The 14,702-nt window shown below is 46.6% G+C and overlaps 1 protein-coding gene across 2 annotated transcripts; it reads right to left on the minus strand.

Annotated features, from left to right (window-relative positions):
• Positions 1-3,400: 3,400 nt before the first annotated feature.
• SAP18 (Sin3A associated protein 18) lies at positions 3,401-9,382 on the minus strand. 2 transcript variants are annotated; one of them, XM_077745431.1, is made up of 4 exons: positions 9,135-9,382; positions 8,851-8,960; positions 3,889-4,011; positions 3,401-3,624 (listed from the first exon to the last, which is right to left on the minus strand). In XM_077745431.1, exons 1-4 carry the CDS (start codon positions 9,360-9,362, stop codon positions 3,468-3,470), a joined length of 618 nt encoding a protein of 205 aa, XP_077601557.1. In that variant the 5' UTR covers positions 9,363-9,382; the 3' UTR covers positions 3,401-3,467. The 2 variants fall into 2 exon arrangements, with proteins under 2 accessions (XP_077601557.1, XP_077601558.1); XM_077745432.1 differs by having other exon boundaries at positions 9,142-9,293.
• Between the last annotated feature and the right edge of the window lie 5,320 nt (positions 9,383-14,702).

Below are 14,702 nucleotides of genomic sequence, written 5' to 3' on the forward strand. Positions count from 1 at the left end.
AAGTCAGACGCTCAACTGCCTGAGCCACCCAGGCGCCCCTAGACTGCCAGACTTTCTCAGGATCTGCATCTGGGTCAGATTTCTCGGGCCCCACGGCAGGCCCACGGCACCTGCTATCTGAGGGGCACTCGTTCCCTGTATTCTGTCCCTGGCAAAGTACGGGGACGCCGCGAGGATGAAAGTCACCAGGAACAGCACCGACTCCGACAGTTCCCAGTAGGTGCTCTCCAGTTCGCAGAGCTTAAAAATGCCTCATTCACAACTGAAGTTGCTTTCATTGCACCACCTCCTGTCTGCACTTTCCTTAGGAGCTGCAGGCCTGGACGGGGGTCCTGACAACGGAGGGCAAACAGCACGGGGGTCACAAGTGCCTTCTTCTACCTTTGTAAACCGCGCTGTAACTTCCCCGCCACGAGGCACACTCAGCACCGCTTCACTGGCTCTTCCCAGCACACACTCGAGGTTGCTGTGTAACAGTAACACCTTTCTACAGTAAATTCTGCCTGACATTCCCTGGCTCATGATTGCTGCCTGATAAAACTACTTTTTCAGTACTTCGTATTAAAATTGCTGTTTAGGCTTTGGCGTACTTGCCGCCTAGGGATGAGAGGAGGAAGCAAATGGAGGAGTAAACATACTTCAGGCTGTGCTCCCGTGCGGGCGCCAGGAAACTACAGCTGTTGGCAAGATACTACTGTATCTGAGCAATAAAATGTACATCAGAACACGGGCCCCGTTCAGCTGCCCTGACCCTCCCGGCTGGAGGCTCTAGATCATTTACGACAGGTGTTCTGGTCTGTATAAAAACGGACACAGGTCTACACGCTGCAGACGGCTGCCCCCCGGCAGAAGCCAGTGGTGGCGGGGAAGCGGCCCCAGGAACGGGAGCCCGTAACGTGGGTGGGAGCCGGGCGGCAGAGTGGAGAATAAAAGAACTCCCCGAAGAACCCTACTTTTGGAAACGTACGTCTCGACCTTTGCTGGGCGCCCCCGTTCGGTGAACAGGCCTCGTCTCCCCCGCAGATGGGACCACGGCCCCCACGGGCAGGCAGTGCCGGTGCAGTGAGGAAACGTGCCATCGAGTTCCCGGGGCCGGCACAGCCCAGCGCTCAGACCGGGATCCTGATGAGCTGCTTCAGGGTGTTTGTTGCCTTCTCTGTTTCCCTAAAACCCAAGTTTGGAATTTGTGTCTGAATAAGAGAGGCAGGCTGGGTTCAGCTCTTTATTTAAGAATAACAGAGTTTAAATTTTCGAATTTTAAACCTAAGCTAACAGTTTAATAGCTCTCGCCCCTTCACACACACGCGCGTGCTCACACACACGTGCACGCAACGGTCTCGAACATCACCTGAGCCAGGATACGACTGGATACGACGGTCCCAGTCACGTTTTGTAAAATCTAATGTAATGGCGAGACTCCCTATTGAACATCCGGTAAGTAACTCAAAATACCAAGTTCACGTACACTGTGAGGAAACTGCAAAGTCATTACAGGCCACACATGAATTAGAACACATACTCCAAAGGGAAAATTGTAACTCCAAAATACCCTACGAGCAGGCGAGGCAGTCGGGGTGCTTGGCACTGAGCACGGTGCGGTCATGGTGACCGCTGTTTCTAGTTTATATTTGAGGAAACGGCTCCGTTCCTTACCCAGAGCCATACTTAGCAAAGCCAGAAGTAGATAAGGACCAGGTACCAGTCGTCTGACTCTGAGCGTTACAGGCAATAATAAAACCCGTCGGCAGTCCTACCATACTCCGGGTGGAAGACCACAATCTTTAAAGGGAAAACTCCACGTTGGAACCAAGCAAATAAACCACTTTGAAACCACTGGGAGAATAACCTGGAGTTGCAGGAAAGCCCTCACTGCAGTTCCCATCAAAGGACAAACTCTTACGAAGGCCCTGAATTTAGATCCTGCTTTTGTCATCTGCACAGTAAATGGGTTTCTTCCCCACAAACAGGAAGGGAGCCACGGAAATTACTTTTGTGACTTCCAGAACTCAGGTCCGTCTAGTCTGAATGAATACAAAATCTAAGCATTTGAGAGAAGATTCACAGTAGAAGGGGCTCCCGGCTGGTCTCGGCCGCCCGGTGACGGGGTTCGCACGGGGACCCGTCACGCTTCCACAGAACCACTGCCTTTAAAAGGCTGCTTCTGAGTGTGCAAGATAATCGCCCGCACGCGGACTCGGGCCACCGCCGCCAGCACCTCGTCTTTCACTTTGGAATACACGTTTTAATTTCCTGCTGTGACACACCAATGCAGGCCACATGATCTACACACTTCGAGATGAGAAGAAGATGGGAACGGGGGTGCCGCTGCGGAAGATACGGCTCCAGCTGTGACTCAACTCTACCCCCTGGAGAACGGGTAGATTTACGGCTTCTCACCAGGCAGGCCTCTGCAGACACGTCACTGGCACAAGCCTGTGTGCCATTATCTCTATTTTTTAACCCTTATTTTTGAGAAAGGAGAGAGACAGAGCACGAGCTGGGGAGGAGCAGAGAGAGGGAGACACAGAATCCGCAACAAGCTCCAGTCTCTGAGCTGTCAGCACAGGGCCCAACGCGGGGCTCGAACCCACGGACTGTGAGACGGTGACCTGAGCCGAAGTCGGACACTTCACCGACAAAGCCCCCCCAGGCGCCCCTCTATTTTACAAACAGACACAAAGATCCAAGTAACTCGTCTAGGGCTGCAGAGCCCCGGGTGCGGCCNGCGTGAAAACCTCCTACTCCTTCAACTTGACCTCCCCCCGGGCTCCATTCCCAGGTCTTAAGACTCCTCTTTCACCCCTCCCTCCATTTTCGGGTCTTCAAGGTAAACCGTCCCACCCCTACCCTAAGTTCTAACCCTTACCTCCTCTAGAGTGCTTCCTGTGTCCCGGACGCCCGCATCGCCCGCGTCTGGAACAGAACAAGCCCCGCGGCTCTAACTCACGGCACCTCGGTTCGGACAGGCCAGTCCCTTCAAGCACACACGGCTTCTTCGACTTGCTTCGCCTCCTGCTATTCCCAAGCGCCTCTGCCACCACGTCCTCGCTCCAACCGCACGGAACAGTCCCGGCCACAAGCTCGAGCTCCGCTGACCACGATACCGCGGCCTCCTCACTCCGCCCCACCTGGGCTTACACGCACCGCCCTCCGCTACTCGGCATAAACCCCAAGTCCTAATTAAACCCCGTTCCCATCTCCATGGACGTGCACACTCCGGTTGATTGCACACATGTATTTAACAATACAGTCGCACATAGGATGCTAAGAGCACTTTTCTTCGTATTTTATGCAAAGACCAGAAACATGTCGATTTCTATTAATATCCAACACAGCCAAATCTAATTCCTAAACAGACGCATTACAATTTGTTTGGAGTTTAAAGGCTTAATGGCAATGATGAGGGGAGGAAAAAGTTTATTTTACATAACTGAATGAAAAATAATTCAAGAAATAGTAAATAAAATTTAATACGGTCTCATGCGCCCTGAAGAAGGCGGTGCCCGATTTGGAGGGGTGATTGCTATGTCCAGATAGTCTCCTATTTGGAACTTCTGCGACTGCAGGGTCATGGAGTCATCAGTCCCCTTCCTCCCAGACATGGTGCTGCCGATCTCCTTTACTCTGCAGAAAAGGGGACCGACTGTTAACGGATCACAAATCGATGAAGCTAAATGTGCACCGCAAAGTAAATGCGGGACGGTGTTTGCTCCATTATCTTACAGCACAGTTAAAAATGAATTACCACGTTAAGCTAAACCAGATGTTAAGATAATATAAATGTATATTCTGCCCACAAAAGGGGTTCATTAAAAGGGGTTATCCCTATCAATTAAAACACATCAAAACCAAAAAGATTACAGGAATTAAAAATTAAAAGTTACCTACCGATAGCCAGGCCTTTTAGGATCTGTAAAAACAATTGCAAAATTGAAGTGTGTGCCCTTCTTCCTAGCTTCTGGGTAGACTTCTTTTACTAAACTAGTCAGTTCTTTCAAAGTTGCATCCATCCTGAATTAAAAAAAAAATTACATTTGATTAATGAACAATGTAACAATAATAGAGCAAGGATATTGACATACAAGGAGTTAATTATGTGTATCTGAATTGTGACCTGTTAGAATTGAGGCTGTCAAAGTCTTAATTGTACTTTTTTAGGATTTTATTTTTAAGTATTCTCAAAACACACAATGCAGGGCTCGAACTCGGAAGCCCGAGATCAGGAGTCACATGCCCTACCTGGAAACAGCCAGGCCCCCCATACTTAATTTTAAAGCAGTTAATAACACTATTTGCCCCCATAAACTCCCCTTACCAGCTTCAATGATTACAATTCTGATGAATTAAAGTCAGACTATTTGTACAAAAAGAGGCCTTCAGGGATTACACTTGCTCTTTTGTTGCTATGTAACAGCTCATTGGCCTAATGACTTACCTCTTTAAAAATAACTAATCCAAATTAACCCAAATACTTAAAACAATTGTTACTTCCTTATTTCTAAAGCATGTATATATTTTTCCACATTTCATCATGTCATCAAGTTGAAATGCATCCTAGACTCAAGGACAGGAGAGTATTTTTATAAAAATGTGGTGTTTTTTCTTTCTATGGTAGAATCTTAAGAGTTTTATAGAAGAGGGAGCCCGAAAGCCAACAAAACATGACATTTTCTCTAGACTACGCACAGCTCCTCTCACAATACACACTCTTACCCTGCAACCATCTGAACGTACGGACGATGCGGAACTGAAACGACCCTGCCTATAAGGTGCTGTACGATTAAACAAGGGCCCTACACACACGTGTGCCCGTCTCACCATTAAAACGACCAAGAGCCACGTAGTTGCTTGGGTCCTAACCCTACAAGCACCGTTCAGTTCTTCCCATCTGTTGTTTCTGCCTCCTCAACACAAACCAACTGTGTCCCCCCGCCCCAGCCCCACCGCTTTACTTCCACCTCATTACTCAACTCTGTATGTTGCCTTCAACTCCTCTCCACCTCAGTTAAGTTCCTGTACACAGCTTTTGTCCCACAAGTGACAGCCGTTCCCGTCTCCAGGGGAGGAGTGCAATCACATGGAGGACGGCGAGCGGCACACGCACGCCCTCCTCCAGGAGCAGCAGGCCCGGGGGCCAGGGGCCCACCTACTGCACGCTGTGTGGGTACTGGGGTTGCCCAGCAGACACGGCTCACACAGAGCACAGAGGGAACGACGCTTTACTTGCACAGAGAAAAGACAGCACAAGACTGGCTTCCTGAGAGCGGGGGTCCCCACGGCCAGCAGGGTCGCCCTGGAGCCGAGGCACCGACAGGCTCCGCACCCCTCCTGTGCCGCAGCTACAGGAGCCCTGGGGACAGGCCCTGCAGCGGGGCCGGCCAGGTGCCACACGACCGCGCACACTGAGGCAGAACAAGGAACATGTCACACCCAGACCAGGGAGAGGTCCTCCCAAAGAGACATGGCCCCGCGCAGGCTGTGAGCGCGCTTTATCTTTCGGGGGGGGAGGGGGGCTCCAGGTCACTCTTAGGCGGCCATGCAAGGATGGGGTGCGGAGTTGTGCGTGGCTCCCTTTCTCCACCTGACACTCGTGTTATTTAGAGGAGAGAAAGCCGTGTGCAAGCGTGCAGGAAATTACATCCCAAATCCCACCAACCAGAAAGAACCAGGACACCCAGCAACGCCAACATCACCGCGGCCACCTCCTTGTGCACGGACCCGACGATACCGGAATATAAATCTCGAGATTATCAAGCATATTATACTTGATATGGATAATAAAGTTATAACACAGAAATGTGATTCATTCTTCAAGTATTAAACATATTTTTAATAAAATTCATTTTTGAATTTAACAGAAAAAAAAAACAAGGAAAATAGAAGGAATTACAAACTTCCAGACACAGATGCACTCTCTTACCCCTCCTAACACCTCCTAATTTTGTAGCTTTTTTTCTTACCTCCGTTAGAGTTCCAGAGTTCCTATTTTAACTCTGTCCCCATGAAGTATGAGACGAAGCTGATTTCTTTTTAATGTCTTGGAAGTGACCTTTTTTACCCCACTTGATATTCTGATGTTAACTATTCCCTGGCACACCTTACATACTAGCGACGTGCACCAGAAAAAGTTCTTTCTTCCTTTCTAGAAATTATTTCCCACACTGTCCCCTTGTTCTAATGAACTCAGGGGATTTGGTTTCCATCTGTTACCAGTTCTGACAGTAAATCTCCTACAAGCTTCCAACCTGCTGAGGACCGTCTCCCTAGACAGTCAGGAGTACCAAGTGCGGCTTTCCGACCACTGGGCTGAAGCGTGCGTGCACGGATGAAGAAAGGGCTCTCCTGGGGCTGAAGTCTTTGCTGCGTGACTGTGAGGGTCAGTTTTATGCGTCAACTTGGCAAAGCTACAGCCCGTTATTCAATCAAATGCTGACGTAGATGTTACTATAAGGCATTTTGCGTATGTGATTAAGGTCTATAACCAGCTGGCTTTCAATTAAGGCGCTGATCTCAGATAATCTGAGTAAGCCTCGTGCAATCCACCTGAGTAGGCCCGATTCAATCCGCTGAAAGGCCTTGCGAACAGAGTGGAGGCTTCCCTGAACAAGAAGCTCGGGCAGCCGTGGGCAGTTTTAGCTCTTGCTCAAGTTGTGGCCTGGCCCTTCCTGGCAGCTTGCCCTGTAGACCAGGGACCTAGGGACGCAGGCAGGCCTCCTAAGTATGGCAGCCGATTGTATGCAGTCAGTCTCTTCATACGGGTCCCCTGCGGGCTCGGTTTTTCTGACGGAACCCGATACGACTTACCTGGGTACCTCCCTTTCAACAGCCTGATCAAGGACCATCCGAGCACAAGGAGGCTCCCCACTCCCGTGGTGTCTGGCTTGTCACCCCAGTTGGAAAACTCAGTCTGCTTCTGGTAGGGCCCTCTGGACCACACTCTTCCTTCCGAGACTTCCCCTAGGGCTGCCTGTTTGGTGCCTCAGTCTACCTGTACAAATCGAGACGTCACAGGACCTGTTACCTCACCTTCCCTCGGCACTGCTCCTAGGAAGAGGGCAGGGCTCTGCGCTACTACCACACAGCCACTCAGCCTTTCTAAGTCCCGGTCTCTGGCCATCACTGTGAGCTGCCGCGCAGGCGGTCTTTCCTTACTTGGCCGTAAGGTAAGGACAGGTCGGCCTCGGGCAGAATTTGTAACTTCTTTTCTGGATCAGGAGTAGAAGGTCTTTGGTAAGAGCTCCCTCTGCCATCCTCACCCTGACGTGTACTTAGTATTTATTCATGTGCTTTCTCCACTGGACGAGCTTACCCTACGAGCTGTGATACCTTCTTCACTTCATACCCTCAGAATCTAAGCATGGCACCTGGCAAACAGGAACTGCTATTTGTTAGAAGCAGCATACACTTTAATCTCCGAATAGAGATTTTCACCAGTCCACCAGTAATAGTTCTTCCCTGCAAGTTAATCAGTCTTCCTGGTACTTGTACCCCAGAATGATGCTGAACTACCATCACACTACAGGGTGTGATTTAACGACCACCTCCAAAAAGACAAGTAAGGTCTCAATCTTTAAAGAATCAAATTGCACTGTACTGGGCTCACAGTTAAAAATTACATACCCTTCTGGGAACATAAAATGGGGCAGCTGCTGTGAAAAAGTCTGGTGGTTCCTCAGAGAGTGAAACATAGGACAACTCTAAGACCCCNCCTCCAGTAACTACCGGGCCCCGCCACCCTGCCACCCTGCCACCCCATCTCTCGGTACACTTTTAGGTACACACCTGAAGGAACTGAAAGCAGGGACTAAACAGACCCAGGTGCATAGCTGCATTATTCACAAAAACCAGAAAATGGAAACTCAAGCGCCTGCCCGCAGGTGAGAGGACAAACAAAATGTGGCGTCTCTTACAGAGAAGTATTATTCAGCCATACAAAGAGATGGCGGTTCTGTCCCTGCTACAACGTGCACTAACCTTGAAAAAGATCAGGCCAAGTAAGCCGAACACAACGCACACTGTAGGAGTCCACTTGTTAAAACATCGAAAAAAGGCAACTGTACAGAGACACCAGGGCGAAGGGAGGCATGGGGAGTCGCCGCTTACTAGGCGTAGAACTTGGGGGAAACGACAAAGCTTTGCTAACAGGTGAGCTGCAGAATGGGAATCCTTACAGCGGCAAATGTAACGCTATCTACATCACAAGAAAGGCATAGTTTTAAGAGTTATTAACCTTTTACTGCTACTAAACAGCCATCATGATGGCAACTAAAACTACTCGCAGCACTAAAGAGAAGTCTGCAGTAAGCAAGGGCCCCGGGCAGACGGAGGGCATGAAGGTGCCCGTGAGAGAAACATTCAGGGGCACGTATGTCTTCTCCGAACATACGTCACAACCTTTTCCACTAAGCCCCAGATCAAAAACCAGCCTGTTTTTTGTGTTTTTAATGCGTGGCACCTCAGGATCACTTTCACACACAAATGCTCTCGAGGAGAAACATCCCAGGACTTCCCTTTACTGTGTTATTCCAGTACCATTTATTTGCCTCCGAGCCCCTCGGGGAAGGCCGCCGCACTTTCTGCATCCAGTATTTTCGTACCAAGCAGCCACAACAAGTGACGGCAATCTTGGGTCCGTCCATTCTCCGCACCTCAAAAGTTTGAACCTCAAACGTGTTACAAGATGGGCCCCTTTCACCTAACAGGTGACATCTCTAACTTTCTGAGAGCTGGGCCCAAAGGCCCCGAGTGGAGGAGGAAAGGCGGAAACAAGGAGGGCACTTCTTCCCTAGCGCGGGGTGTTACTTCCTGTCCGACCACCCCAGGGCCGCGCCCCCCGACCCGCACTCTCACCAAGTGTAGATCTGCAGTTCGCTGGACGGGACGTTCCCGCGGGAGAACTCGTCCATTCGGTGGTGGCGGCCGTTATTGGTGGTGAAAACACGCAGCAGCAGCGGGCACGTCTGGGAGCCAAAGGAGGAAGGGCAGAAGTTAAAGAAAGCGGCTGCGAGTCCAGAGCTCCCTTCCCCTCCCGAGGCGTCGCGGCCTCCGAGCCGCCCGGGGAGCAGGAATACCGCCGGCTTCGCGCACAGGCCGCGCTCTCCCCCCGCCAGGCCCACCTCCACCTCTTTCCGGACCCCATACTTTCTCCCGATCGATCGGCTTCTCCGGCTCTTTCTTAATTTCCTCCTGGGTAACGCGCGACTCCACCGCCATCTTCCTCCTACGGCCCGCGAGACGCTCGCTCTGACCTCCGACCCCTGCAGCGAGCATGAGAACGAAGCCTCTCGCGAGGAGAAGCTCGAGGCTTTATAGAGGACCGGAGGAGGAGGGGCGGGGCGTTTGCTGGCGCAGGCGCAACTCATTGTGCGGCCCGTGGGCCCGGGTCCGGACGCGCCTGCGTGTTGCGTCCCCAGGAAAAAGGCGGGCGTTGGCGGCCGCGGGGCGGAGCTTCTAAGGGATGCGCTTGTGACTAGGTCGTTAGTAGCCTAGGGATTTACTACCCAAGTATTCATAGACCAAACAAGCCTGCGGGGCACCTTTCCCAGGTAATGAATAAGTTAACGAACGCAGAGCTCTTAGGAGTGTACAGGAGGTAAATAAGAAAAAACATGACTTTATTAGCAAAGTATCGAACTCTTCAGTAAAGAAGTAACAAGTTGTGTAACACACCCTTGTAGGTGGACCCCTGAGCGAAGACAGAAGAGGGTTTGAAAAGCTGAGGGGAAGATAGAATGCCTTGCAGTAAATGCTCACGAAATGGTTAATGGTCTGTATTGGGGGAAAGTGAAGTGGACTCTTCCCACACCACAATAACACGATTGCGGATGGATCAAAGACCTTCAAACGAGCAGCAAAACTAGAACTTTTTGGATATGACATCATAAACCATCTTCGTGACCAATGGGTTGGGATACATGATACAAAAAGCACTAACCAGAAAAGATTGATAAATTTGACTACATTGGAAAAACAAAACCTGACCTTCAAAATTCATCATAAAGAAAGAGAAACATAAACCACAGAGTGGGGAAAATACCTATAATGCATGTGATTGACAAAAACTAGTGTCCAGGATATATGAAGAATAGGACAGACATCTCAATAGAAAGTGGGTAAAATAACTGAACAGATGCTTTTAAAATGAAGAATTCCAAATGGCCAATAAAATATAAGGTGCTCAGGAATAATTATTCAGAGGATACATAAAACCATAGTAACTGGCTTTAATTGATTGGTTTGGGAAAAAGTACACTCACTAGCTTGGCAAAAATTAGAAACTCTGACATTTGTCGGTAGACTAATGGGAATTCTCCAACACTGGTAGTGAATGTGTAAACTGGTATACCTACTGTGGAAACTGGCTTAGGGTTGTTTAGTAAAGTTGAATAGATGTATACTTTGGATTTGTAATTCCACTCCTTGCTATATATCCTGGAGGAGATCGTGCTGAAGTATCCAGAGATATTACAAGAATATCCTTGGCAGTTTTGTTCATAAGAACAAAAAGCTAGAAACAACCCCAGGTCCATCGCGAGCACGGTGAATCCTGAGTTCAGTGCATCACGGTATACCATACCACAGCAAAAGTACCAAGCAGCAGTGGAATAGTATACGGCAACAAGAATGAACAAATCACAGCTAAACGAAACTATGACTACGTGAAACAACATGAATTTCACAAACATGATAGTGGCTGTATGGTATCAAAAATAAAGGAATATCTACTGTGTGAATCCATTTTTATAACATTCAAAAGCACAATACTAAACTATGCTGTTCAGGATGCATCTCCAGGTGATAAAACTATAAAAAGAAAAGCAATGAACTAATTGCCACAGAAGTCAGAATGGTAATTACCTCTAAGAAAAGAAGGAGACTATGATGGGGGGTGCGTGCAAAGGAGGTGCTTCTGAGGTGTTGGCAACATTTTGTTTTTTTACATTCTTTTTGTGATGATTACCCAGCCGTTAGATTTTAAATTATTCTTTAGGCAGTATGTTTATGTTTTATACTCTTCTGTATGAATAGTAGATCTTGCTAATAAAAAAAATCCCACCCCAAAAGAATGCCTATCAATTGATTTAAAAAAATTACAAACAATCCAATAGAAAACGACACAAGTCATGATAGGCATTTCATAGGAAAGAAGAAACACAAATTACATGTAAACATATGAAAAGATGCCCAATCTCATGAATAAACATAGAAATGCACATTTAAGCCACAACTAGATAACATTTCACTCAGATTGGCCAAAATGTAAAAATCTGACACCCAAGTTCTGGCAAGGACATGGAGAATGTGGAATTGTTATAGACCACGCTCATCCACTGTGGAAATACTGGTGTTTCCTAGAAAGATTGGATGTATGCACACCTTAAGACCCAGGTATTCCATTTGTGTTTGAATACCCAGAGAAATAGTTACACATGAACACCAGGCAACATGTTGAACAACACTGAAACATTTATTCTTAATAACTAGAAAAATTTGAAAGTCTACCAAGACTATATTCATAAATTAAAATTTCATAAAGATTTGAAAATTAATGAGTGAATCAGTATGCTTTTTTAAAAAGTAGGCCAAAAAAGCAAGTCACAGGGTGCCTGGGGGCTCAATCGGTTGACCATCTGATTTCAGCTCAGGTCATGATCTCATGGTTTGTGGGTTCGAGCCCCGCCTTGGGCTCTGTGCTGACAGCTCAGAGCCTGGAGCCTGCTTTGGATTCTGTCTCCTCTTTCTGCTCCTCTCCCACTCACACACTGTCTTACTCTGTCTCTCAAAAATAAATTTTTAAAAATAATTTTTAAAAAAGCAAGTCACAGAATAATACATACAATGGGATTCAACTTATGGAAAGTTAAAAAATAGGATTTTTCTTTCCTCCTTCCCCCAAATTCTGTTTAGGAAAACAAACAGTAAGTGGTAAAACTATAAAGAGAAGCAAGTCAGTGATTAACACTAAATTCAGGATAGTGTTACTTCTGAGTGTAAGCTAGGGTAACACAATTTATGAAGGGCATCTAGGGAGCTTCTAATGAACTAGCTAGTATGTTCTCCCTAGAGGGTTTTGGGGAGTGGGCAGTTCATTGGTCACATTGTGGCTATCCATTTTAAATACTCTGGTGTGTGTAATTTAGCTTTCTGTTAAAAAATATTTTTAACTGCTTAGAGATGGGTCCTTGCATGCAGTGAATATTCCGTTTTTTAAAAAGATCATTAAGGGGCAGCTGGGTGGCTCAGTTGGTTAAGCATCCGACTTCAGCTCAGTCCTATTCATGAGTTGGAGCCCCGCATCGGGCTCTGTGCTGACAGCTCAGAGCCTGGAGCCTCTTCAGATTCTTTGTGTGTCTCCCTCCCTCTGCCCCTCCCCCACTTGCACTCTGTCTCTATCTCTCTCAAAATAAATAAACATTTAAAAATCAATAAAAAGATCTTTAAATTTTCTCCCCACTTCTATGACTCTGTTTTTTAAATTTAATTGTATTTTTTTACTTAAGTTTTTATTTTATTTTATATTTTTTTAATTTTTTTTTATTTATTTCTAGGAGAGAGAGAGAGAGAGACAGCGAGAGCAGGGGAGGGTCAGAGAGAGAGGGAGTCACAGACTGAAACAGGCTCCAGGCTCTGAGCTGGCAATCAGCACAGAGCCCGACGCGGGGCTCGAACTCACGAACCGCGAGATCATGACCTAAGACAAAGTCGGACGCTTAACCGACTAAGCCACCCAGGCGCCCCTTAAGTTTTTATTTTAGTCCCAGTTAACATACGGTGTAATGCTAGTTTCAGGTGTACAATGTAGTGATTCAACCCTTCCATACATCACCCAGTGCGCATCACAAATACGCCCCTTTCTCCCATCACCTGTTTCACCCATACCCTCGCCTTCTATGATTCTAATATCAAATCTTTTTCAAAAATTCCATAGCATAAAAATACAGACACATGAGGGCACTCTAATCAATCAACGAAAGGAACAACCATGAAACAGGAGAAATAAAGAAGCTCACGTGTTATTGGCATTATTATTCTTAGACGTAAGCTCTCATTTGGACCTTTCCAAACAAGCCCTCATCAAAACAGAATTTCCCAGTATCCTGAAGCAATGGAGCTGCAGGTGGAGTTTAGAAGTTAAGGTAGATTTTCAGCATCCCTCAAACCACCTACTTGAGTTTCTAGATACAGCTCTGAATGCAGATTATAATATTTAAGTATATGCGTCCTTTTTCTTTAGAATTTATACACACAAGCATTACACTTCTAGGTGTATGCCTCAAAGAATTGAAAGTATGAACTCTAGTCGGTTTTTTAATATCTTTGTTCATAACAGCATTAGTCACAATAGTCAAAAAGTGAAAACAACCAAGTATCTCTCAACCGATGAATTGATATACATATAACGGAATATTATTCAGCCTTAAAAAATGAATGACGTACTGATAGACGCCAACAAAGATAAAGCTTGAAAACATTATGCAAGCTGAAATAAGTCGGACACAACAGAGCAAACCTTGTGTGATTCCACATATATAAGGCACTTATAGTAGGGAAATTCAGAGAGACAGAAGGTGGAATAAACGTTACCTAGGCCTGGGAGAGGGGAGAATGGGGAATTACTATTTAATGATAAGAGTTTCTCTTTGGGACAATGAAAAGTTCTAGAAATGAATAATGGTGATAATTGTACAGCATTGTGAATATACATAATGCCACTGGATTGTACACCTAAAAATGGTTAACATTATACATTTCATGTTATATATATTTTACGACAACAAAAAAATTTTTTAAAGAATGAACATTTGGGAGCACTTGGGTGGCTCAGTCGGTTAAGCCTCCGACTTTGGTACAGGTCATGATCTCATGGTTCGCGGGTTCGAGTCCCGTGTCGGGCTCTGTGCTGACAGCTCAGAGCCTGGAGCCTGCTTCAGATTCTGTGTCTTCCTCTCTCTCTGACCCTCCGCTGTTCACACTGTCTATCTCTCTCTCAGAAATAAATAAAAACATTAAAAATTTTTTATTTTTTTTAAATATTTTTTATTTATTTCTAGGGGAGAGAGAGAGAGAGAGAGAAACAGCGTGAGCAGGGGAGGGTCAGAGAGAGAGGGAGTCACAGACTCTGAAACAGGCTCCAGGCTCTGAGCTGACAGTCAGCACAGAGCCCAACGCGGGGCTCGAACCCACGAACTGCGAGATCATGACCTAAGCGAAAGTCAGACGCTTAACCGACTAAGCCACCCAGGCGCCCCAAAACATTAAAATTTTTTTAAAAAGAATGAACATTTGGAGCATGTGAACTGCGAATACAAGTCATCAAACTTTCTCCACCTTTCCTCTTCTCTTTCTTTCTTTAATGTGCTTTGGCATTTTCAGTCAGGGGGCAAGTAGATTGCCCTACTTAAAATCAGAAATATGTGATGTGAAGTTTTACAGAATATGCCTCAGTCAGTCCCTGCAACACCATGGCTTTTTCTGCTATTGAGTTTCAGAAGAACAGCTTTCTGCTTGGCAGGAAAACAGATTTAATGGAATATATTTTTCATAAAATTTTCCGACTCTTTTTGCAAACGCTGTGGATTATAAATCTGGGTATTTCCAGGGAGTTATAAAACCTTTTAAAAATTTCTTCAGGTGCATCTGCGGGAGACGAGGTGTGTGGCATTTATAAGCACAGTATTTATGAGTTCTTTTTCGGAAAAGAA

The sequence above is a fragment of the Crocuta crocuta genome, unplaced genomic scaffold (genome assembly GCF_008692635.1).
Source record: "Crocuta crocuta isolate KB4526 unplaced genomic scaffold, BGI_CrCroc_1.0 scaffold258, whole genome shotgun sequence".
Taxonomy (NCBI): Eukaryota; Metazoa; Chordata; class Mammalia; order Carnivora; family Hyaenidae; genus Crocuta; species Crocuta crocuta.